The following is a 27701-nucleotide window of genomic DNA, read 5'->3' on the forward strand; positions in this document are numbered from 1 at the left end:
CAACAGTTAACATGTGACCAACATCCATGCCAAATTTGAAGGCGATACAACGTCCCAAAGTGTGACTTAACTCATCCCCCTTCCAGTGTAATTATAATAGATGACCTCTGTGACCTAGAAAAGTAAACTGAATCAAAACCCGGGTATCACGTGGTCTGATCCGATTATGTCCACAGTAAGAGTTTCATAACTCTGACAATCATTGTTAATGAGATATTGGCAAAAATAAGGTTTTCATAAATGGGGGACAGACCACGGAAGACAGAGAAGACACAAGATGTGATGGCATTAGATGAACAAGAGGCCTGGCGGCCTGAATAGCTACGCTGGCGGAATTTAATAGCAAGGAATCTATACTATAATGCGCGTTGTGGCCGCTAAATAGGAGGCGATTTTTGTTTCAAAATTGGGCCTCGAAAATGCGTCGAATTCTTGCAACTTTTGGCTTCGTAGGTGTGGATCATAAGTAAGAGTGTCACTGAGGGTGCCATACGTCGAATATCTTGGTGGTTTTGGAATAAATAACAACTTTGTGGAGATGACATCAACTGGAGAGCTCCAAGTAATCTCTTCGCCGAGAAGTCCGTCAGTAATCTCTCTGCATTATTACCGTCATGAAAATTGCCGAGCCACCTCCCACTTCTGCGATCAACCAATCAGATGTCCTGTTCAAATGGTCACTTCCATGCGCGCATCATCCACCAATCAAAATCGACGTCACTGACGCCAGCATGCAAGATGGCGGCGCCCATCTCTGAAGGAAAAATGCTGCTTTTCCACCTCGAGACAGCCATTTATTCACAAATAGCTCATCTTAGGACACAATGTACCCAACGGGAGACAAGATTTACGTACACACCGGTAACTTAAACCATCCTGGCGCTAATCGCTGGCTGATATCGAGTACATCACCAGTCTGCACCATCTTGGTTTTCCGAGAATTGGTTTAGCATTGTGGACGCCTGTACATCATGTACATGGTTACATAGTTCCATTTTCAAGAAGTATTACACTCATGAAAAAAGTGTTACTCACAAACCAGCACCCCATTTACACCAAACCCACAACATACCAGCACCCACACAATCCGATTTTTATACCTCGAACAGCCCGCGCCTCGGGTATATGCTAGTGAGATGAATGACAAGAAAATGTAGCAAGTGGTATATGCGAGTACCAGAATGTAGGTTTATGGTAGATTAGGGAGATGTGGACTAGATGGAATCAAGCCTAGACAAATGGGGCCAAATTCATGGAGGGCGTTCAGCTTAAAACAGCGTTTAACTAATGAAGACAGATTCAGGTCCTTCATGTAAATCTTCACAGATGAATAGGCCCTATAACTAATCAGGGAGAAGTTACACCCGTCTAATGAATTTGGCCCCTAGGGTGGATGACAGTTGTGAAGGTTTTATTTGAACTGCAGTGAATGAAGTAGTTGAGGGGTTCTTTTGTCACATCCGCTCTTCAATACCTTCAATGCCTTTGCTCTAACTGTGTTTAAGCAGGCCAGCACAAAACTGCTCTTTCAATACCTTTAGTTTGATACCATTAATGCGACTGCCTTCCTCTAAGGGTGTTCAAGTTGTTTAGTGAGTCATAAAAGTATATCAGGGTAAACCTACTCTTAAACACTTTTAGTTTGATATCAAACACGGATGACACATTTCGCTGTAACCGTCTCCAAGTAGGTCAGTTGGTAATGAAAATGGGTTAGCACAAACCTACTGTTCATTATATTTAGTTCGATACCAAACACGACTACTTTAGCTATAACAGTCTTAAAGTAGGGCAGAAGGTCATAAAAGTACGTCAGTGCAAATCTCTCCTTCATTACCTTGAGTTAAGATTAGTTCTTGCGACACTGCCCTATTCCCTCCCATAAGGCTACAATACAGTCTCTAGATTGTGACATGAGGCATGATGCCGTCTCTAACATCACCCTCACTACTCTCATATCAATCAGGCTACAATGCGGTCTCTTACTTGATTGTGACATGAGGCATGATGCCGTCTCTAACATCACCCTCTCTACTCTCATATCAATCAGGCTACAATGCGATCTCTTACTTGATTGTGACATGAGGCATGATGCTGACTCTTTCATCACCCGCTTCTCTTATATCAATCAGGCTACAACAAAGTCTTACTTGACTGTGACATCAGGCATGATAACGTCTCATACATCACGCTCTTTTCTTACATCGATCAGGCTACGACGTGGTCACTTACTTGATTATGACATCACCCTCTTGTCTCATATCATTCAGGCGACAATGCGGTCTCTTACTTGATTGTGACATGAGGCATGATGACGTCTCTTACATCACCATACCCCTTGCCTCTCGACCTAGGGTCGAGCGCGACAGTTAGTATAAGGGTTAAAGGTTACATGTTCAAGAGTTTAGGTTTAATAGGCAAGCTTTATTTTTCAATATTATAATAAATAAAAATTCAGAGATGCCTTTTCAATTTCAAGGCTTCTTTATTCAATCAACTTGTATAATACAGTAAAACAAGACCAAAACGTGAAGGACAAATCAGCTAAGATACAGCGTCTTCTTTCCCGATCCTGTCAATTTCATGGCTGACTGGTTGATTGGTTTCGTGTCACCAGTTCCACAGCATGCACAGCAACACCACTTTGCCAGTGGAGACCACCGGAATGACTCGTAGATTTTAGACTGCATCATCCTGTAAACATGAGAAAAAATATCACTTTGTAAAAAAACACCATCAAAATAAGATAACATTCCCGATTATGTTACAAAAACAATGAGAAGTCTGTGCTGATACGCGAAAACCGTGAGAAGATATACAACCCTGTATGGCTTGCTGTTCATGTTGATGAAAGGTAAAACATAAATGTACAAAAAAAGATCAAAACTTTTGTGAAAAACTAGTGAACTGGTGGGGGGGGGGGGGGGGGGATAAAATAAAGTTAATAAATTTGAAAAAGTTCACCCTTATTTACTAACGTTCACCTTGGTAGAGTTTGGACACATGGCTTGCAATGCATACTTCACTTCCCTGCACATATGTTGCAGTGTATTGCATTTGTTCATGTACCGGTATCAGGTATGTAACTGTAAAGTATGGTAAATAATGTAGGCCCAGTTCATGCAGCTCCTCACGGTTTTCCGTATCAGCATAGATTGAGAATGGCAGTTTTATTGTTCGTTAAAAATACCTCGCAATTCCAGCAGACTACTTCGTCGCTATTATTTGTGTACTCTGACCAGTGTAACTATCAAAGGTGTACGATATCATTGTTATTTTGACAAGAAACATGAGAAAACGTGAGACAATACCACCATTGAATATTCATAGACGAGTGAATGTTTTTAATTCTCAAGTACATATTTGGAGAGGTATTGAAAAAATATTTGCTGTGGCAAGTCTACAGATATAAAGAAATTATTTGATGAAAAAATTCATTTCTAATTTTGCTAATTTGGTAATAGGGGGTGTGTTTTGAGATTTTCCTGCCAGTTGGCTGAAAAGAGTGGAAATATCAATGTCTGTCTAATTTGTCGATTATCAAAAAATTTCCGTGGTCAACTACCAGTTTCCTTTTCACTATTTACTTGCCCGACTGTCCGGAATATCATATCAAAATTTCAGATTCACAACCCCACGCAGTATTTGATGCGTCGCGGTCAAACATTGACAATTGAACTGCTAAAAGGCTTAAAAAATCAATGGTGGTCTTGCCTCGATTTACTATAGTGAAAAATTTGCATGTGCTCAAATCACTCTAATTCATTTAGAATATTGTATTGCTGATGATTTAAGGTCAAAACAAGCTAAAATAATGAGAGAAAAAACTTAATTTGACCCCAATATGAGCCAACCTAGCCCCGGTCTAAGTTCGGTTTCATTTTTACAAGTCTTGTTGTGTTGCCATTCATTTTGTAATTTCTTTGAAACTACTTAGGCCTTGATTCTAAAAGTTGTGACCTAAGCAGCAAAGATATTCCTAAATCACATCCTAAATGTTCAGCTCCATAGCTTGCTTATTCTGGCCACGGCTGGTCTTTGAACTTGGTGCTGTTGGCTGCAAAATCATGACTTTTTGTCGATTTTGTCCTCTTTCGTCGCTTTTGGCACAGTTGTACCACTCTTGGAAATGTCTCTCATTTCTCCAAAAATCTCCAAATATCACTTTCCTTTGTTGGAGAGTTGTGGGATGTCATCGACATTAGGAAAATCAAGTTTGAAAAAATTCTCAAAATTTTAACCCCTGAAATCTACCTTCATTGAGACAATACCACCATTGAATATTTATAGGTTGGAGGGTCCAGGCCTATCAATTAGATGAGTGGATGTTTTTAACTCTCAAGTACATATTTGGAGAGGTATTGAAAAAATATTTGCTGTGGCAAGTCTACAGATATAAAGAAATTATTTGATGAAAAAATTAATTTCGAATTTTGCTAATTTGGTAATAGGGGGTGTGTTTTGAGATTTTCCTGCCAGTTGGCTGAAAAGAGTGGAAATATCAATGTCTGTCTAATTTGTCGATTATCAAAAAATTTCCGTGGTCAACTACCAGTTTACTTTTCACCATTTACTTGCCCGACTGTCCGGAATATCATATCAAAATGTCAGATTCACAACCCCACGCAGTATTTGATGTGTCGCGGTCAAACATTGACAATTTATCTGCTAAAAGCCTTAAAAAATCAATGGTGGTCTTGCCTCACGTCAACTTCTTGTGAAGCGGTCTGCCATGTTTGTTCTAGCGTTCGGGTTTGTTTTTTTACATCTATGATGTTTATAAATACAAAGAGGCTATTCTTATAACAAAGTTTTGTCTGGATTTCAAAGTCATTTTCCTGTAGTTGTTATATCTATGTGTAATAGATAATTCTGAAGTATTACGATTATTTCATTCTGATGATTGGGAAGAATTTTTTGCAACACCGTTTTGTGTATAAAATGTACTATGGCGTTCATGTGTGTTTTGATCTTTGACTTCGACTCAATGACTGAGCAAATTAAACGAGACAGAAAGCCAAAAACGGTAACACTTCCTATGTAAACAAGCTACGGGAGTCATTCTATACTATGACTTTTCAAATAACAGTTGTAATGGCCATTTGTACCTAGCAAATCAAGAGAAAATACAGAGAAAACCCACCCTGGTTTTCTGTCAAAACGTCTACCGTACAGAGATGAACTGAGCGCATGAATCTGGGTTTCTCTACGTGTCTTTTATCGGCAATATTAATAAGAATTAGACAAAATAACCACAAAACGACATGTTGACATTAAGAATAAAAATATAGGGAAATACCACTTTCTAACTGCTTGTTATGAAAAATTTCGATTGGAACTGTTTTGAAGTGAACATACACACTCTATATACATTCACAAAATGGCCATCACTTTATCAGCCTTGGCTGCAATGCCTTAGGACAATGCCTTATGTGTACCGCGTTCAGTACATTACAGAGACAGGTAGGATCGAGGCTGTTTTGCGACTTTTGACCAGAAGACAATTTCCAGCTTAAAATCTGCCAATTACTGGTTTAGTCTTTCTGCTGTGAATAGCTATAATCATATCGAAACAAGAGTTCAAAATATTGGTATCCTGGCACATTTTCTGGCCCAGCTACAGCAAATTCGGATGAAAATGCAACTATTTTGCTGGAACTACTTTTGGCCAGCTCCAGTACAAACAATAAGCTCCGCTGGAAGCCAGCGTAGCTAATAAGGTCTTGAACCTGAATCTATAAGAATCTTAGCAGGATAATGAGGAACCTGCACAACAAAACCTGCCAATAGGGGGCCCTGCAGGCAAGTGGACCATGGTTGTAATGAGAAAGCCATTTCCCGGGTCAATGATTATTGAATATTTCAAAACTTAATTTTTAATGGAAAATGCACTGGAAGTGTACATGTACCTTTCAGTACTGGTGCTGCCATCTGGATTTTTAGTTCTGCAGGTTCCTCATTGTACTTTGATATTACAAGCACAGCAAAAAAGAAAAAGGGAAACAGCATGCCAGTAGACTTACAGCTAATTCTGGAAATTTTGATTCTACTACGGCCATACAGTTATCATAATCTTCTTTCCATTTGTGGCAATCTGGGTTGGAATAGCCATTGATATAATACTGGTGGATTCTGCCCCGAGTGCCTACAATTCGAAAAAAAAAGACATCAGCAAAAAAAATATTGCAAAGCGAGCATAACCCCTCAGCCCACACTCGCTGAAGGTGACATGATAGTAAACGCGCATCATTCATGAGATATAGCTGAAAGTAGTTTGTGAGAAGAAGGGACCTTTCTTGCTGATGAGCAAAAGCACCGAAGCACACAATGGCGCCATCATCCTGACTCTCATGGGTTTGCGTCACCACTATCGAGCTCCACAAACCCATGACGGATTCCATCGCCTTTCCTGTTTTCTCGAGCGCTGATATGAAAACTTAAGTAGGACAAAGGTCACGCCGATCGAATGTTGTCCAACCTCATCACCTGTTTTGGCAACGGTCCAACTAATGCAATTGTTAGTGTATTTTTAGAATCTGTTTAATGGGCGCAGCGTTGTAGGCAGAAATTCATTTTCCTGGGATAGCCTAGAGAAAAACTAGCTTTAACTCCACACATTCTAAGGTACTTTTCATCTACCTGTTTCCCCTGCACCATGGCAAAACATGAATAACCACAATTCCAAATCGTATAACTATTGTCGTGGATATTTCAAATCGTATTGTTGCTCAGAATCGGATACTACTGCAGTTGCTGAGATTGTTCTGATTGGTCCAAAATCGAGGCTACTTGCCAGGACCAAAAAACAGCTTCTACGGCGGAAAAAAGTTCAAGGGTTTGGGTAAGTGATTTAGCGATCTCAAAACATTGCGGGTGAAGATGTGGCACCATAAGACCATCATATAACTCAGTGATGAAAATTCAAGGATCAATAGTTATGGAGACATACCCCAGTAACCAATAGTGGTAAATTTACGCTATTTGAACCGTGTGACCTTGAAAAGTAGGTCAAATCAAAAACTCTATTATGTGATGTAGTCTCAATATCTCATGAGCAGTGTCCATAGTAAGAATTTCATGATTTTAGCTAGCAGTATTCACAACATATAGCCAAAAGTATTTTTTCACATGACCCGCCCACTGGGGCCAAGCATAGTTCGAAAATCATCAAATCGGCCAAGAACTTCAAACCACCCAAAGATGAAAAGCCCAGCCTCAATAGTCATGGATATCCTCTGGAAACCAATTTGGGTCAATTTACACTATTTGACCCCTGTGATCTTGAAAAGCAGGTCAAATACAAAACCAGGGTGTGATGTAGTCTCATGAGCAGTGTCCACAGTAAAAATATCATGATTTAAGCTAGCAGCATTCATGAGATAAAGCCAAAAGTAGTTTTTTTACATTAAGTGCCTCCTGGGGTCAAGCGTAGTTAAAAAATTGCCAAAACTGCCAAATGGCACAATGGGACCATAAGACATTTAAACTACCCAAAGATGAAAAGCCTAGACTCAATAGTTATGGACATATGCACTGGAAACCAATTACGGTCAATTTACACTATTTGACCACTGTGAGCTTGAAAGTAGGTCAAATAAAAAACCCGGGGATTGTATGATGTAGTCTCATGAGCAGTGTCCACAAAAAAAATTTCACGATTTTAGCTAGCATAATTTATGAGATAAAGCCAAAAGTAGTTTTCACATGAAGCGCACCCTGGGACCAATAAGCGTTGTTCAAAAATCGTCAGACACAATAGCACCATGAGGCCTTCAAACCACTAGGAAACGATTTCAACAGATGGCCGAACGGATGGCTAGACTGACAGACGGACCGACCGACCCATGACAGATGATGGAAAAGACGTGATGACAGAAGCTCACCAAGGTGAGCTAAAAATGAGAGTGAAATCTCTAGCGATTCTGAAGTTATAGCTCTGATGCATGACAAATGACACACAACTCATGACAGGCCCATAACAAGTATATATCCCTCTTGCGACGGGCGCATAAAAAACCCTTTCCCCATCCATTGTACTGGCCAGCCAAATTGTTGAGATCCAGCATTTCTCTTTTAACCACTTCACTACTGTATCCCAAAATTTCGGTCCGATGTGTGATGATGCTGGCTCCTACAGGTAGACAGGTTTTTTGGTCTGATGACGTCATTACGTAACGTACTAGGATGCATGACGAATTGCACGTGATTGCCAGGAATGACACTATAGAGTCCAGTACTCAACTGAATAATGTTAATGAAATGGCCAGGGCCATTGTGCTCACCTCATTTGGAGGAAAGATGGATAAAGAGCATGGTCTTGTGTCATGTAGTGTTAGGTTTGATATAGGTCCAAGCAATTACAATTTCCCCAAAATGGCCAATACAGTACATTCGACATCTGTGACCTTGAAAAGTAGGTCAAATCAAAGAAGACCCGGGTGACACATTGAATAGTTGTTAGAATTAGATGTACCTATGATATAAAATTGGTGCCAATCGGGCAAGTCATTACTAGGAATAATGGCATTTTGAAGAATTTAGGATTTGGCCCCCTCCCTGGAGGCCAAACGGCAAATCAGATCGCACCAAACTTCGATACCTGAGATCACCTGACCAAGGGGTACATGTGTACTTAATTTGTGATCAATAGTCATTGCAGTGAAGAAACGTGCCATAGTTACGGCCTGACGGCGAATTTACGCCATTTGACCTCTGTGACCTTGACAAGAAGGTCAAATTAAAAACCTGTGTGACATATACTGTATGGTGGTTAGATGTACCCATGATATCAAATTGGTGGCAATCGGGCAAGAAGTTAAGGAATAATCACATTTTTAAGGCTTTTGGATTTTGCCCCCTGGTGGTCAAGTGGTGAATCATATTGGAACAAACTTCGGTCCCTGAGATCAGCTGACTAAGGGGTAAATGTGTACCAAATTTGGTATCAATAGTCATTGCAGTTTAGAAACGTGCCATCGTCACATCCTAACGGCCAATTTACACCATTTGACCTCTGTGACCTTGAAAAGGAGGTCAAATCAAAAACCCGGAGGATATATGATGCACCTTTGCTAGAAGTACCTACCATATTTTTTTCAAAATTTCCCGACTACTATTAAGGGAGATATTGCATATTTTCACTTTTAACGTTTGGCCCCCTGGTGGCCAAACCATGAAACGAATCGGACCGAAACTTGGTCTCCCAAGTGTCATCACATAAGGGTACATGTGTACTAAGTTTCAACTCAATAGCTCTAACAGTTATGAAACGTGCCCTGCTAACGGACGACGGACGACGACGACGACGACGACGACGACGACGACGACGACGACGGACGACGGACGCCACGGTATGGGATAAGCTCACCTCTGCTAAGAGGTGAGCTAAAAAAGGTACAGTAGTGAAGCGGTTTTAATGGACAACAGCAGAAGGCTCAAGACCGAGAGTCTACATACCAGAAATCAAATTAGGCCCTACTTACTTGTACACTCCAAGTATTCAGACTTGTAGACAGCACATGGACGAATCTGAAAAATACACAAATCATCCAACTTGTGAAAATACAAGAAATATATCATAGCTCACTTTCTGCAAAGGATCCTGATTAGGGACTGCTCATTTAGTACATGTGCATACAATTTCTCCTTTTTTTTCAGTACTCCCTACCACTCTTGTACACATGCATATGCTAGATTCCAGACACCCTCCTGGGTATGCACACAGAAAGATTGTCAGTCGATACTGGTGGTGATAGTCAATTGCAAAGTTGGTATCATCCTGCTGTTAAATAAGATGGCAGCTTGGTGGTCAGAAAGGAGGTCATATCACGATCACAAGAAATATTTCTAGGTATAGTAGCAAAGATATCATCGAACCAAGTTTTGGCCATGCAGCCCTAGGTCTCACTAACCAGTGGATACAAGGTCGCCACTTTGTACCTCCCCCCCCCCCAAAAAAAAACCCCAACTAGTTCTTAGCTTCAGACTCTGGCCGTTTCCATGGATATGAGTCGGTCTGTTGTGTTCAAAATAGCAATAACTTTAACGCCATGATCTCAGTTTCCATGTATAGAGGATGCTTTGGCAATTTGATGAGGCCATCTTATGTGAGCTTAGGGCCGGTTTACTACCCTAAGATGGCGGTCATACGGTAACATACTTCCAAGCTGCAGGGCGAGATTTGGCAAGGTTAAACATGTGCTAATTCGTATGGGTTCATTTCAAGCTACACTCGAGTAAGGAAGAGCCGCAACAACCCTGCAATTTTTCATCGAAATTAGGAAAAGTATTCTCCTGGCTATCACAGTGTGGCTGGAGGCATCAGATTTGGAATCCCAATCAACTCGGAATTCTTGATACACTTTTGAGACGACTGAAAAACATACACAATGTTTGGAAAAATGAATTCATTCTCTGCTCTGACATTTGCTTTCTGTGACTCGCTAAAGTGTCCAACATCCAACACAGAAAAAAAAAGAAAAAAAGAAAGAATTTCATTCAGATCCAGACTAGACAAATGTGAAAACCAGTGGCTCCGAACTATAAAACCACTGGGTATGAACTTGATAGATATTCTAACTAGAATTGTCAGTTGAGTCTTTGCAGACTCTGGAGTCTCCGCCTCATATGCACACAGCCATGCATGTTGACAAAAACAAAACAAAAACATCGCACTTTCACTTCAGGGAAGCGATGGTTTATGTGCGAAATACGACTGATCAAGGCAACATAAAGTGTCCAGAAGGGAAGAACACATTCTTGAAACTCAGCTGCTTTAATTCACTGCCGTTTTTTCTTATTTCATAGCCCATAAACTCCAAATATTAGGTTTTATAGAAAAATGCTTCGATGGTGTAGACTAGTCCCTGGTCTTTATCCGTTACGTTCCTCCATATGTGCAGCCAATATGTAATACACATAACGCGGGGTACCAGTCATCGTGCCGGTATGGCGAGGTTTATTGGTTAAAAATTTACATGTATTGCGCTGTGCATGCCCATAGCACTTTCGCGGCTGTTACCCAGATTGACTTCTTAGTTCATGGACACCCTCGTTTTATCGATGTTTTGCAATGCATTGCCGTGTTCATGTACATATGAAGCTTTCACCTGGGGACGAGAGTTTACTGGAATAATTTCTTGAGGAGAATAATACCCTAATACAAAAGTCTCAGCCGATGGCGGAGACTAACTACAAGATAGGTCTTCAAGGCAAATCCTTTGCCATGTAATGTGTTGTTATGCATATCTTCTTATCACTTTGATATACCACTATCAGTTTACTCTTGTATTATTGCTATCACGATATGTGCAACATCAGTATTGTCCATTTATCATGCTTGTCAATTATTCCTCTGCAGGTTGGGAATTTCTTTACACTTTTTTTTTCTTCATATAGCTAGAAATCCCAAGTATTCTGGGTGAATCCCTGTACAGATCTAAATCTTCACTCCTTAGCAACCTCTTGGTAACGGCACTTGCCTCATGCTCAGCCATTACGTAATTTATTTGGACACATGACGTCACAGCTGTGCTACGTCAACAAACAGGCCAACACAGCACGTCAATGAAAACAACGTAACTACTTTGCGTCACCGTCCCAATACTGTTGCAGCACATATAAAATCTTGTACATGTCAATTTTTTGTTTACTCCTGTTGAAGCACATTTCAGCGCGAAACGTAGAGTGTGAGAATTAAAACATATTTAATACGAGGAAATCGTTGTATGGTTTGTTCCCTATTTAGCTCAACGTCCAACAGAGGGCACCATCGAGTCACGACAGATTTATAGGCGGGATGGCACGAACATTCTCCCCTGATGGTCTAGGGATCACGAAGACCATCCAATCCATCCGTGCCATTGCGCTTGAACAGTCCGATACCGTATTTGGTAAAACGTAAAATGTCACTCAAAAAACAAAGCGTCTGCCACAACTTACACTGGCAGAAAAGTCTAATTACTGTCCGTGCCTCTATCTACATACCGTATTTTGCTGCGTATAAGGCGCAACTTTTTGACCCAAGAAAGCCCTAAAATCGGGGGGTGCGCGTTATACCAAGGTGCGTGTTATCTATGGCCTAGCCCTAGGAAGCCACCAAATGATCACAAGATTTTTTTCCATCAACTCATTTCTTTTGACGGCTTTTTTTTTTTTTTTTTTTTTTTTTTTCAAGGAGCCTCATGGCCTAGTGGTTTACACTGCTGGCCACCACGCAATAGGGCCCGGGTTCGATCCCGGGAAGAACCCATGATCGTATGTCTGGATGAACCGGCGTGGCTTTCAAGGAACTAAAATTCCTGGCTCTTCACAGTCCTTCGAATGAGACTCAAAACCGAGGTTCCTTGTACCTGGTGTCTATGCCAGGGCAAGCTAAGACCCAACCAAGTGAGAAACATGAGTAGCTTGCGTGGACTCTATCTCTCTCGCCAAAGTCGGACCACTAAGCCAATAATCCCAATTGGCGCCTAACCGTAGTGGCACGCAGGATACGCTCATCCCGCCTTGGAGGAGGATTACTCCTAGGAGAATGACCCCTCCAAGTGCAGAGCGAACGCTGAAGAAGAAGAAGAAGAAGACGGCTTTTTTGGCTCGCAACCAAGTCGGCGCATTTTTATATTTTTGCACGAAAGAAAAATCGGGAATATCGATGCACTTTGCATAGTTCACCGATGCTAACTCGCCTGTTCTGTACCCAATACATATTAGTATCCTCATTATCATTTCAGTTACTTCTATAAATGTTTTTGAGGGTCCTTAGCGGCAATATTCAGAGCGTAGATGCGAGATAAATCCAAATCGATAAATCAGCTGATTGTGTGCCGCCATGATTTAACATCAAAGCGAGGCTTTGTTTGGTCTATTGTCCTTGATTGATGCAAAGTACCGTTTAATTACCTACCATAAACAAGGCATTGTTAAGGTGCTAATTGTCTATTGTGAATAATGGGATACTGTTTATGTGCTATTATGTGCTGATTAAACATCCATAACTTTATGTTTGGAAAATTTGACTTCTCTATTCTGTCGACCTATGATACAGCCCCCATACCACCAACCACGTGTCAACACACGAAATTGTAGTTGAGCACAACACAGTTTTTCTCTCAATGAGAAAAGCTTTATCGGTTATATCCAGTACGAGCAAGACTACCGCTGTAGTGAGATAAGAAAGAGGAACGCAGTACAAATGTATCGGCTTTATTAGCAACTAGTATACAAGTATGTGATGCAGGGTCGGAGGTGTGTATGACCACTTTCCCTCTTCATTGTTACAACAGTCCTTTTCAACTAAAAAAGAAATAGGAAGTTCAATTTAAAAACCGGCAAAAATTGTTTATGGCCAGGTATACCCGGTACATTGTGTATACCTGTAGTATGTAAAATGTACTGCGTGTTATACGTAGGTGCGCCTTATGTCTGGATTTTGTCTACGGACTCAATGGGTGCGCTTTATACCCCAGTGCGTTTTATACGCAGCAAAATACGGTACACAAGTCCAGAAACTGTGAAAAGATTGAATAGAATCCGATATGCACCAAAAAAACACATGCCCTGTCTTGACCGAAGTATTTCGGCAAACCAAGATGAGCTGTGCGTAGAAAAATTGCCCATGGCAGAAATATTGTCTAAGTTTTTGGACCCATACAAATACAGTAGAACCTCCCTCAGCGGACACCTCTGCCAGGCGGACACCTCTACATTCCGAATTGCGGACAGGGCGATAGCCAATTTTTGGTCCAATTCCCTCCCAATAACGGACAGTAGGCAAAAACAATGGTTTCCTGCGTGCGCTTGGAGAGTCAAGTAGGCCCGACAGGTGTGATATTTGCGTAATTAATCAACGTAATTACCCCATGGCATTGTGTTTTTGTATCCTAATTAAGCCGCGGCATTTGTTTACTCATCTTTTCAACTAATCACATAGGCCTATTGCATGTATTGTGTCAACGGACACTCATAAATCCACACGGTTTTGTCAGTGTTGCGGTGAATATGCGTAAGTAGAGAAATTAGAAAAAAATAATTATTAATCAAAGGTGGCTGATGGACAGAAATTATGGGTTTTTTTCACACATTATGACATGTCGAGGAGATTTCGCAATACAAGGGGCACCTTTTACTAGAGAGATTATTCACGCTCTAAGTTCCAAAGTAGCTCACGTCATTCAACGCAACATCACAAGCAAATACCGATCAGCCAACAGGTTTAAAGTTTCTACGCTAGATGTCGACACAGAGAAAACCAAGACCTGCAAGGCGGGAACTTAAAATCCACCTATCGGACGATTTGGCATAACCTCTCTAGTGCGGACACCTCTCTATTGCGGACACCTTGGCCCAGTCCCATGGGTGTCCACAATAGAGAGGTTGTACTGTACCATGTACTCGGGTACAAATATTCTCCAGAAGCTGGACGTGACGCCACTTCAGACGGTGATGCTGATCTGTGTCCACAAAATTTCCTGGAGGTAGAAATATGGCAGGTCTCTGAATGAGGAAGTGCGCTGGTGTCAGTACTTCTAACCCTCTTGGTCAGCATTGCTCCAAAAATAAGCCACATCAGAACGTGTGAACAGAGGCTCATACATCCTCAGCCTGTAGTCTGGGAGTTTTGCCATCATTTGCGTCATCAGCTTTGCATGTCGCTTGCACCTCCAATGCAAGCTCTAAGTACCTTCTCTACGAGGGTACGGGCTCTGCAAATTCAGAACTCTTCTCTAATCTTGGCGAGTACGTGGTCCTGACCAGCATGACCAACAGCATCATGGAACTAATGAACCAGCACTTCTGCTACGTGATTATGGCTAGGCAGTATTATCGAAAATTTACTGTCAAAGGACATCACTGCTCTTGCCAATCTTCCTCCAACAGGTAACACCCCATTGACCAACACAGGGTTCAATCGATGCAAATGACTTTTTGCTTTGACTCTTTCTGTCTGTTGGATGCTGTCAATTTCTTCAGCAAACACAGCTGCCTGCACCAACTTTACAACCCTGAGTTTTGCTTCAACCATTCCTGGACCGTGATTTCTGGACTAACTAAAGACTTGTCTCTCAGATATCTGCAGAACTTTGTCAGAATCACTACAGCTCTCAGCAATCTGGTGCATGATGAGTACCTCTGCAGAATATTCTCGACTGACTGTGCTGCTGTATCAACCGTTCCAATAAACGTCTCTTCCTTGATCTCCGAATCATCGCCAGGTAACTGACACGGTACAGCGGCAATCTGGCCAGCGATCTTCCATTTTCTAGAGAAAGTCTGGCCCATAAAACCATTGTTTCGACTCCAAGAACGTCTCTACTGGTTCCCTTCGACACCATGTCTGCAGGTATCAATACTCCGGGTATATGCCTTCACTGCCTTGGCGTCGTCGAGTCCCGTATTTCACCGACACAATTGGCCACATATGTCTTGAAGCGCCTATTCTCACTCTGCACGTACTGAAGTGTGATCTTTGATGCGGTCAGTCCTTCCTTCCGCTACCAGAGCAATTAAGCCCAATGATAGCACAATCGCAACCGCGACCGTAGCCAATGAACACAACAAGTCATCTACATAGAACCTCCGGTGAACAGCTTCAGAAACTCTACTGTCTTACTTGGCACCGTGATCACTTGCACACTCTTTCAATCCAAAGATCCACGCACTCGGGCTATCTGCCATGTCAAAAATGTGCCTGGTCATCTGGCATATAACAGGTTTGACCTCAAGCCCATCTCGTGACCACAGAAATCTCGAAGCTTGGCAATCTTCTTCACGAACCTTGAATCGAGCTCACAATTCAAGGAAGTGCCTTGATACTCTGCTGCTGCATCAAAGACTACTTTTTATCGACCAGGTTTGTTGATATTTTGCACTCCATGATGAACCAAATACCAGGTTTTGTCATGGAATGCTGCTGCTTCCTCTGCGGTGAGAACCCTTGCATAACCTTCCTTAAAATTGGGGTCCATCGATTCCCTGTACATTGCTGCATACTCTGGATCCCTGTCAAACCACCTCTTTAGGCCAACTAATCTTTTCTCTGCCAACATTCGGTTGTTCGGGAGTACTGGGTGGTTGCTCTTCTACAAGAGACCAATCTCATAATGACCATCATCGGTCTGACATGTACCACTTTCTAGCAGGGCTAATGAACGACGATCTTCAATTGACATCATCTTTGTTTCCGTATTTTCGAATCCATGCTTCTCGACTTCCAATAACTTCGCCACAGCCTTTGTGAGGTCAACATCTTGAGCTTCACCCTGTACTCCTAACTCCTTCGCCTGACTCATCCCGACATAACTGACGTTCATTCCTGGCGATACCAGCTCATTGGTGGGTCTTGCAACATACCATCCCAGGGGGTCCTCACCGCATAAGGTTGGTTATGAGGTTCTTCACCATAGCGACCTTCCAACACAGCATGAGCTGTAGGTCTGAGTCAAAATCAGCCGTTGTCGAAAATTCAATCAATTGCAGGTGATCCCATGCACTCAGTCGACAGACTCTGGATGATACTTGTTGTCTATGTGAAGGTCTGCAATGATGTAGGCCTTATTTACAGGTATTACTGCCTGGTCAGCTCCAACTGGCTGCAGGCTACAACTACAGACCGAGACAGCCTGATGTTGTCCTCGAGCTAGAACAGTGTTAAACATGATCGTCTCCTTCCTCCTGGCCAACTTCAAACCATCCGCTAACTCCCTTGTAATCAGCGTTGTGCTAGACCTAGTGTCTAGCAGACCACGTGTTGTGAAAGATCATTCGTTTCCGCAATTACACGCACAGACACCACCTTCAGCAACATTGCATCTTTTCCCTGTTTTGATGCTACCACCAACCCAAGTGTTTGACTGTGGGTCTTGGTTTGACCTGAACGATCCTGCCTGCTGGTTGGCCGAGCTGCTCCATCAGCTCCCTATGTTAGATGTCCGGTGGATTCACCTGGGCCTGACCTGATGCACCATGACTTGGTGTATGGAGGAGTGAATGGTGATCACCACCACAACTTGTACAAGGCCTTTTCTTTCTGCAGTCTTTAACCTTATGCCTGCTGAGGCAGCCATAGCACAGCATATTGTTCCTGGCAAATCTCCTCCCGGCTGCGGGTTCCTCCTTCTCAAACTTTTGACAATGGATAATCAGATGTTCCTGGCTGCCAAATTTGCACTGCGGCTTCCCGCCCCCTGGTTTTTCACCCTTCTGCATGTCTTCACTTGCTGCCTGAATAGAAAAGGTGGTAACTTTTACCTATGGTGGGAATGCTGCTGTTGTCCTGTCTTTCTTCGCAGCAGTTGATGGTTGCGCTGCTGCAACCACTGACTTGACTTCAAAGACCACATGGTTCATCATCTTAGCTTGATTCTTCACATACTCAACCAAATCCTTCAATCGCGGAAACTTATCCTCCTCTTCCATTTGTGACACCATCTTCGCCAATCGCGTCTGGACTGCCGGTGGCAATCGCTCAAATATTGCCTTCAAGGCGGTTTGAGCCTTTCTAAGTAGGTCGATGTCTGACAGAGTCTCGTGGACAGCGTTCAAGTGGTCGAAATATTCAAGCAATCCCTTTGGATTATTAAGGCGGATCCTCTTCGCAAACAAGATTTTCCCCAAACATGACTTAACAATCTGATAGGGTCGACCGAACCTGTCCTTCAGTACATCCAAGGCGTTGGTGTAGCCATCCCTTGAACCATCAAGGTGCATGATTGCCTGTGGGCGTTACCAGTTGTCAACATCAGCAGCTGGGAAAGCTTAAAGCTATCGGTAAAGTGTTTGCATCCAACCCGGAGGTCAAACAATCAACAAAATTTCATATACTCGGCCGGAGTTCCATCAAACGACATAGGTGGTGGTGTAGGTAACTCTGTTTGGACCGCTAATTTCTCCAGCACCAATGCTAAACTTAGCTCATTAGACAAAGCCTGGTCTCTCCCCCATCAGGCACAATTCGGGACTCTTGAATCATCCCTCCATGGGGTGATGCACATAGGTCTGCAGCTGGATCTGCCACTGTCTGGGGCCTTTGGCTCACGGCCCTGCCCTCTCGTGGATTTGGCTCAAACCAGGCTCACAGGGCATTTGGCGCATCCCATAGCCTGCTTTAAATCCGTTGGCATGGGTTTCTCCTTTCAATTGCTGGATACCATTGCAGTATTCTTGACCACAATCATCAATGCACTCAGACTGGTTAGGGATACTGCATGTTGGGTTTGGTTCCCTCACAAGTCCCTGGCAAGTCAACTGGTTTATAGGCATTCTCCTGAAAATGTCTAACATCACCATCCATGTGAGTGCTAACACGAACTTGTGGCACCATCTTTACTGTTCCGAATAACTGACTGGTGGGCCTACCTAACTCAGGTAAACTACTAACTAGTCCCTGTCCCAGGTGTCGATGACATCGCCAATATGGTGACAAAACACAGAAATGAAAATGCAACGGGTTTTCATAAAAGTTGGAATTAAGGCGCAGGCATAGGCGATACTTTCCATGACCAAGTCGTTGTTATCGTCGTTAAAGTAAACTCTGAGTGGATGACTCCATCACGGGCACGAAGGGACTGCAGTCTTTTTGAGATGGTAGTGTAGTGATTTGGTAGGTTCGATTCCTACAGCTTGTTGTTTTAAATGGTGGTGTAATGTCTCGGGTTTATGATTAAATGAGGTTCAAGGTAGATTTGCCTTCATTAACATATGCAAAGTAGGGTCAAAGTTCAGCCTAGAGATTGTGGTGTGGGGTTTTGGTCAATATCGTTTGTTGACAATTTCTCTGTTGGATATACCTCTTCTTTCCTCTATTCTGCAAATAGAAATTCCAGAAGAAATTGGGAGATTTCTCCGGCGAGAATGAACATGCCTCCTTCTCCCCAGACACGTTGTTGGAGCTGCTCGCGATTTTGGCAAATCCGGAAAAAAACATTTTTAGGGAGGTTTAATCATTTGCATAATGTATGAACTTCAGAGTGCCGCCACTTGGAGCGCAGCTATTGCTGCCTTGTAGATCCCAAAAGGGATATTGGGAAATGAGCATTCCTTCTTCCATTCCGACTGAGTACCTGTTTTTGTTACAACCACTTTCGCGGCAACAACCATGACAACAGGAGTGGCGGGTCCTGCATTTCTGTGTTTCGTTCCTGCGTTTCTGTGTTTCTTATTTTACAACTTCCCTTAGTAGCAGACGAACATATTTCATTTTCAGCTTCCTCTATTTTTAAAGGTAGGATGGCACGAACACACAGCGTGGTTCTTTCAGGTGAAAATAAATATTTTTTCAGTATGTCTTTAACCAGGCATACTTCAGCATCACAGCGGGAACTTTTCTTTCCAATTTTTTCCCCGTTTGCATGATCTGGTGATATCAAAGGTGGCGCCACCTAATGGTTTCGTATCACATTAAATCCATTCAAATTGCTCTAAAATGCATCGCTGGGTCTCTACTCTCCACGAACCTAAAAATGTGTAGGGTGTGGCAGTTATGACAAATACCTCGCCCACACATTATGCAAATTACCTTCAATCTGCCAGGCGAGTCTGGCGATAGTTGCATGATAGCCAATTCCTGTTGTTTCACTTCAAGTCAAATTTTTTCAATGAAAAGCCTCAACACCCATATGTTTATTTTATTGAAGAATTCCGCTGACTATCACATAGTTGTATCTTTATGAAGAAAGAAATATTATTTCACTAATCTAGTTGAGGTAAACTGGGGGCTGAGACCCGCACCACACCAAAGAGTAAATCTCAAAATTGAACCCATGACCGAAGCCCTGCAACACCTGATTGAGGAGTAAATATTGAGAATGATTCAATGACCAAAGGACTACAGCACCCCATTGAGTAGTAACTACCAAGAATCGAACTCATGACCAACTTACTGCACCACCACAGAGGAGTGAATCTCAAATATCAAGAATCAAACCTATGGCCAACACACTACACAACCCCATTGAGGAGTGACTATAAAGAATTGAACCTAAGACCTACACACTACAGCATCACATTGAGGGGTAAATCTAAATAATTGCACCTATATCATCCACAATATGGAGGTATTCTGTTGCCATGTTAGCCCCAAGTTTATTTTAGGAACAAAAACTTGCAGGGTCCAAAATAATGGCCGCTCCCCCATTTTGCTTGTTGCGTGAGACAAGACCACTAATGAATATTCATAGGTTGGAGGGTCGAGGCCTATCAATTAGACGAGTGCATGTTTTTTACTCTCAAGTACATATTTGGAGAGGTATTGAAAAAATATTTGCTGTGGCAAGTCTACAGATATAAAGAAATTATTTGATGAAAAAATTAATTTCGAATTTTGCTAATTGGGTAATAGGGGGCGTGTTTTGAGTTTTTTTCTGCCAGTTGGCTGAAAACAGTGGAAATATCAAAGTCTGTCTAATTTGTCGATTATAAAAAAATTTCCGTGGTCAATCACCAATTTCCATCGCACCAGTTACTCACAAGACTAACCCGTATATCATATCCGAATTTCAGTTTCACTACTTGACGCATTCTTTGATGCGTCGCGGTCAAACATTGACAATTTAACTGCTAAAAGGCTTAAAAAATCAATTGTGGTCTTGTCTCGCGTTGCATTAAGTCCAGTAAGCCATTATGAAATTGTGCCCTGCTAACCGAAGATGACAAACAACTCGCTCTGCAGTAACAGTTTGGAATGTGAAATCCTAGATGACTGCAGTGTGGCCTTACTGGATAAAGGGTCAGGTCAAATTATTATTATTAAAACCATTTATTTAGTGCTTAACATCAATAAAAACTTCTAAGCACTCTACAATATATCAAAACATGCATGCATTCAATAAGACAATACACAATATGATTATAAAATTGGGTATTATCATGTAAAAGAACATTTGTTATAAACATGTAAATACTTAAAAATATTTCTTAAAAATAAAGATTTTCAGTGCAATTTAAAACTAGCCATGGTCGTTTTGTCCCTCACAGTATTTGGAAGCCGAATACACAGTTTTGGTCCCGCCACAGAAAATGCTAAAAGAACCGATCACTCAGCGTGTGCACACCTTCTTACAAAGACCTTTTGCACTAGATCTTAGAGAGCGAGTGGGCAAGTATAGCTCGGGGCAGTTTGTAAGGTAGCGTGGTGCGACATCTAGAAAACATTTGAAGACCACGAGTCAAATTTTGTACTAAAACCATGCCTTCTGAGGAAGCCAATAGAGTGAACAAAGTAGCGGAGTGACATGCTCTCTTCTGGGCATTCTGGTATGTATATCCCTGCTCTACAGAGATGGGATCACAAGAGCTGAGTCAGATTTACATTAGAAGTATCACTAATTAGTGACATTTTATGCTCCGACAGAGGGGTCAAGACTGATTCCAAAATTTCTCTTTTCAATATTTTCATGTTGTGATCAGGTTTAAAGCACTCTTGAGGAGTATTAAGGCATTGCACTGGTTAGCAAAGACTGGCTTCTTAGAAGTGAAAGGGTGTGTCCTGAAAGTCTGCAAATTATGTGTCTACTCTTATGTCAAATTTTGATCAAGTGCACATCAATGTATACTCACCATCCATGCTTTTAGAGGAAGTTTATCGGTCAGTTCATCAGCACTGAAAACACTGGAGTCTGCCATGGGTTTTGAGCACTCAAAAAAATCTTCATTCACAATGTGTTCACTCTAGTCTAAAAGGAAAAATTAAAATGTACCTTATAATCACAGTCAGAAGTAGATGTGAAAAACCCCAGCCTTTTGGGCATGCGAACAGGACTAGTTGGATTTCGATTTAAAACCTTTGCATATATCGGGTGGCCCCAAAAAAAGGTCACTAAATTCAAGAATTAATAACTGCGCCAAGGTTTGGAGTTGTTTTTTTTTGTTACAGTGAAATGCTGTGTCAAATGAAAAGGCCAGGGCCCATTGTGCACACTGTATAGATATTTGGAGTTAGGAATTCATCCTGGTTTAAAAGAAACATGCTACATGTAATAGTATAAAGGTCAAATCAAAATTGTTATGACATGCGATGTATCCTTGCTTGATGTTGTGAGTCATGTGTACCAAAGTTCAAGTTCATAACGTTAGCGGTTAAGAAACGTGTCATAGTTGCACTCAAATGGCCAATTTACGCTATAAAATGCAGATTGCATGACATAGGGAGTCACGTGTACCAAATTTCAAGTTCATAGCTTTAGCGGTTAAGAAACGTGGCACAGTTACACTCAAAGAGCCAATTTACGCCACTTGATTGACCTCTGTGAACTTGAAAATTAGGTGAAATCAAAATCCCGTTCCATATATGATGTATCCTTGCTCGGAGTACCTACCATAAATGCATCGGTCAATGTAAACCCTGACACCCCCCTGGTCAGGGATCGACGCTACATCGATGTAGTGTCGATGTCTGAGCGAAGGATTTTTTTTCAAACGACGATGTCATGGCGATAAGCTGAAAAGATGTCGGTGAAAAATCGTCGACAGCCTGGACATCAGGAGAATTAGCTTTGTCGAATGCGTGGCGCATGGCTTTTTCCTTGGTGGCGAACATCTGTCGATCAGGAATCTTGCCCGGCCAACGACGGCGTATCACCATCAGATCACCTCATTATCATATAATATCACTAATATAGGCAAGATGGCGGGGATGGCCACACATGTGAAAAGGTGAGCAGAAATTGCGTTTAAAGTGAGCGTGAAGTCCGAAATTGAGCGGGAGGATCTGGGGGTGTGATCTGCTTCGGTATCACACCCTGTATCGCACAATGTGTTGATCTGGATTTCGTCTGCTGGATGACGTCACGAATTTCCCGATACCCGTCGCCCACCAGGCATCGACGAAGTTGTGTCACCAGTGGAACAACGTCATGTTTCATGACGTGATGTCATGGTGGCCGGCAGCGGGCAATTTTTCACAGATTTTGAGCACTGAATTGCCTTTTTTGGCGAACATCTTGGTATATGATAATCATAAAAGAACTCTCATGTGATTTGTGTCAGTGCGCATAACACACTTGTGATGGTCTGTGATTTTTCAGGCCGAAGACCATCACTTGCGTGTTCTGCGCACTCACAAATCCCACTCGAGTTGTTTTATTATTGTCTCCTTTCGAAGAGTGACTTTGACAAAAAAATTAGTTGGGGCAATATGATTGTTTTTATTGTTGTTCTCTTTGACACATTCTTTTTTTTCCTGTTTTTATTGATATGGTGATATCCTGACGTACGTCTGTCTTCTCAATGGTGAAGAACAGTCGAAGCCCTGACCTGTGCAACCAACCTAGGGTGGTGAAGTTCTTGTGCATGTCCGCACCACCCTGGGTGCAAAAGGGTCGATCCCTGGGCACATTGAAATTTCAAAAATGGTGATAAAGTGTCGAACGCCTGACCAGGGGGGTGTCAGGGTTTACATTGACCGCTGCAAAAAATATCATTGAAAACTAGTCACTAAGGCCCTATAAAGAAAATTCTTCGTTTATCATCCTTTTTTCCAAAGAAAGTGATGAGGGCGTTTTTTTTTAATATTTGATTTTTTCAGAACAGCAACTGGTAATAGAATGAACACGAATTGCATTTTGACAGGTTTCTTGTGCAATGCAACGTCTTCTTGCTAATCGGACATACAAAGAATCAACAAATAGAATGCACAAGACTTCCCTTCGCGCAAAGTTTTAGTTCAACGAATTGCTGTTAGAGGTGCGCTAATACATTTAGCATCGGAAGAGCACATTTTCTGAAAAAGGCGCAAATTTGGGGATTGAAGACAAAAAAATCTTGCAACAAAGGAATCACCTTGAATCTCCTCTGAATCTCCTTGAAAAGTGTTGTAACACTGTATAAGATATCTAAAATCACTGTGATAATATTGTTAGTTACACTGAAAAATCGGATGTGTCAATGGTGTTTTGGCATTCAATACAATATTTGATGGGTGTGGCGTTTTTGGTACCAAATTAATCGGCATCTGTTAGGCATGTCAACGGCCAGCATCTGCGCTGGGGCGAGTTTCCTCATTCAAAAGTGAATAACAGCTGATAAAATGAACCAAAGTGGACATGCTTGGTGTCATCGGTCGGGAAAGGAAATTTCATCAGAAACGCAACTAAATAGATAATGAAACAATTCTAACCAGCTGACGGCGCAAATTTAGTGATTGAAAATGAAATTGGAAATAAAAAAATATAATATTTTTTGATACGGTGGAAAAAATTATGCGGGCTGGGAAGGATGAACTAACAATTTTTTTCATGGGGCCTAATGAGCACGATATTGCACTTTTTAACTTTTTTGTTTTGTCCTCCTGGTGGGCAAGTCACAAGAATCAGATCTGACCGTAATTCCCTGTCAGAGGTTATATGACGTAGGGAGTCATTTGTGCCATAGAGGTAAAGAAACGTGCCATAGTTACCCTCAAAACAGCCAATTTAAAAATTAGGTCAAATCAAAAACCTGTATGATATGTGATGTATCCTTGCTAGGAATAGGAGTACCTACCATATACCACAAAAATGTCAGCGAAAACGAGTCGCTTAAGCGAGATATCGCACATTTTAGGTTTTTGTCTTTGGCCCCCTGGTGGCCAAGTCGAGAATCAGATCGGACCGAAAGTCAGAGTCAGAGGTCGCCTGACATAGGGGGGGGGGGGGGGGTTATGTGTTTTAGTTCATAGCCCTAGTGGTTAAGTGTGTGACCGTTTTTGAAACAGTATACAGACGACAACAACGGACGACTGTGAGCCAAAAACTACAGCATCAAAAAAAGTGGTCGCAGAGCAACTGTTGAAATGTTCTTGACCTGTATTCGATTGACTCTTGAGAAAACCCTCGGCCTGCAGTCTGCAATTAGCATGCATTTGCTTTCTATCATGGGCGATGTTTGTGTGTGGTTGTGTCAGTGTGTAAAAGATAGATTGTTGTCTCGTTTATTTGATTCAGCAATAAATAATGGAAAAATACTGGTCACAAACACACAACGGCGGTCTTTCATGGATGTTGTTCAGTTGCACGCATCACCATTGTCCTTGTGCTCCGATACATCTATATAGACGGCAGCACTTGCACCGATTTCCACACCCCTATCAGGCAGTACGCCAACCAAGCTATCATCAGTTTTGTTAAACTCCCGTTTGGGCTATACTCCCTATGGGGTGATTTGCGCTCCATTGGCAGATTGGGGGAAAAGTCCCCGACTGCTTTGATCGTCCACTGCAATCAGACTGGAGTGTAAAGATCGCGGCATCTCTCAAAATGTGCACACGAAATTGAATTGAAGACATTGGTGTTAAAGTAAAAAGTAGGCGCTTGCTAGAGGTTTGAATGCTAAAGGTACGGGAGTCCTTTTGCGCATGCGCACACTAATCCCCTATCTCTCGCATATTCGTACGGCATTTCTCCTGCACCGTTTTAGTGCTATCAGTATATACGGAACTTCTAACTTACAACTTACATTTTTGAATACCAGTATATATCAAGTATTGACCGCCCGTAAACATCCCCGGCCACGTGTACGTGACAACACTAAATCATGAAATGTCGTTGAAAATCTTACTACACATCTGACACTTGTTTTTATAAGAATTAAGATACTGAAGATGTATGATTTTGACAGTTATTTTGGAGTGAAAGTCAGCTTTTTATTAAAACAAATGAAGAAATATTATTATAAATTTATAAGAAAAATCCATGGGGCAGAAATTAAAATGAAACGGCCAGGGGCCATTGTGCTCGCCGTAAGTATTTTTAGAAGACAGTTACAGAAAGTGCTACAGTATGTAGCCAAAAATTGTTGTCTTCATTTTTAACTTTGACCTCAGTGACCCTGACAGGTAGGTCAAATAACAAACCAGGGTGATATGTGATGTAGACACATCCACCTGACCATAACAATTTCATCACTCGTTACACTACAGCAATCGGCAAAAAACGATTTCCAAGATGACCGCCTAATTAAATCAATGGCACCAAATAAATCAAAAAATGAAGAAAATGTAAGATAGAACTCAGAAAAGAAAATAGGAAAAGATGAAAAATAAAAATATTTTTGGCTGTCCTTGACCGGGGTTTCAGAGGGGCAGCATGGCCGAGTGGTTAGGGCTTCAGACTCACAATCCGAAGATCGTGGGTTCGATTCCCGCACCGGTCTGTCTGCTTTCAACCCTGAGCAAGTTGATTTACCTCGATTGCTCCGTCCTTCGCATGAGACGTAAAACCGAGGTTCCTTGTATCTGGTGTCTATTCCAGAGCAAGTAAAAGACCCCATCCAAGTGGACTGTAGCTTGTGGTGGACTACCCCTCCTCAACTTGTGGTGTCTATGCCACGAAGCCGAAGTCGGAGTCACTAGGCCAATAAACCCAATTGGCGCTAAACCGTAGTGGCACGCATTACCGCTCATCCCGCCTTGGAGGGGAAATACTCCCAGGAGAATGACCCCTCCAGAGGCAGAGCGAACGCGAAGAAGAAGAAGAAGAGACCGGGGTTTGAACTCACGACCTTTGGATTGCCACAATACGAGGAAAAACCCACAAAACATGCAATTTCGGCCATATTTGAATTCCGATCTGGCTGAAACTTGGCATACAAATAGTGGCTTCTTCGATGCATCATTACACAAAATTAAAACTCTTTACATTGAACAACGACAAAACGTACCAAGAACGGTAAAGTTTTCAACTTTGACCTCTGTGAACTTGAAAGGTGGGTCAAATCAAAAACCTGTAAGATATGTGATGTATCCTTGCTAGGAGTACCTACCATGAAACTTTTATCAAAAACAAATCAGTAACTAGAATTCCGAAATTTGCTGGTAGCAAATTTGATAGTCCCCATGTAGTCGTCATGTCAACAGAGTAGAAAGCGAGAACATTTTGCGCCGTCGTATTCCGATTTGACTGGTTAGTGGTGAAATCTGCTTTTACTTTAGTTCTAACGTTGTCTGAATTAAAGATGCTTTCCCAATGCTTGACTGGTCTGGCAAGAGGCATTGCCAGGAAAACGTGACGTCATTTTGGCCATTCTTCTTACCGCACGCCCTCCCTCTCCGTAAAACTTCCAGACATGGTGTGAAGTGGGAGGGCGCACAATGGGAACCACACTGCCGCGATGTTAATAGTTTCTATTTATAGAATTCAGCGGCAGAGATTTCAAGCACGGAAAAAGTAGATTAACTCGGCTGATCTCAATGGATTTTACCCAGGAATGTTTTCAAGGCGAGAGAAACATCTGATTCAAGTACTGCGCTTATTAGATTTCATGTTCATGCCGAAGATTGGCCTAAAACGTGGACGAAAAGAGTGCATTATCGAGTGTTGGAGAGGTCACGTGATTGGACGAGAAATCTGAGCGAAAACAATACTAACTCCAACTCTCAGAGGGAGGAGCTGGAGTCATAAAAACGCATCTAAAGCATCGAAATATTCTGAGTTTTGAAAAATCGTTTTGCGATAGTCCATGAATCGAATTGGGTTTCTTTATAATACCTCCATCGAATCGTCCCATCGCTCGACCAACTCCTGAGAATAATGACGTCATTATGACGGGGCGGAGCTTATGCTAATGTATCAGCGTCTCGCCTCTGCGCATGTCACAGCGCATGTCGGATTGAATCGCAGCTTCGGCATGTTGGGAGAAGATGATCAGACGATATCTCAGCAAAAATGCTTCAAAAGTATCGAAATACTCAGGATTTTAAAAATACTTTTGCGATAGTCCATAGATGGAATTGGGTT

The 27701-nt window shown here is 42.0% G+C and overlaps 1 protein-coding gene across 7 annotated transcripts in view; it reads right to left on the reverse strand.

Annotated features, from left to right (window-relative positions):
- The window catches only part of LOC135482676 (synaptic plasticity regulator PANTS-like), a 52490-nt gene that overhangs the window by 22394 nt on the left and 2395 nt on the right, over positions 1-27701 (reverse strand). For all 7 annotated transcript variants that reach the window (XM_064762928.1, XM_064762931.1, XM_064762926.1 and 4 more), the window contains exons 2-4: positions 21550-21665; positions 9483-9528; positions 6024-6145 (exon numbers count right to left, since the gene is read on the reverse strand). In XM_064762928.1, coding sequence (XP_064618998.1) covers positions 6024-6145; positions 9483-9528; positions 21550-21615 — 234 coding nt within the window. In that variant the 5' untranslated portion in view covers positions 21616-21665. The remainder of the gene's footprint in view (positions 1-6023; positions 6146-9482; positions 9529-21549; positions 21666-27701) is intronic.

This window comes from Lineus longissimus, chromosome 2 (genome assembly GCF_910592395.1).
Source record: "Lineus longissimus chromosome 2, tnLinLong1.2, whole genome shotgun sequence".
NCBI classification, from domain to species: Eukaryota; Metazoa; Nemertea; class Pilidiophora; order Heteronemertea; family Lineidae; genus Lineus; species Lineus longissimus.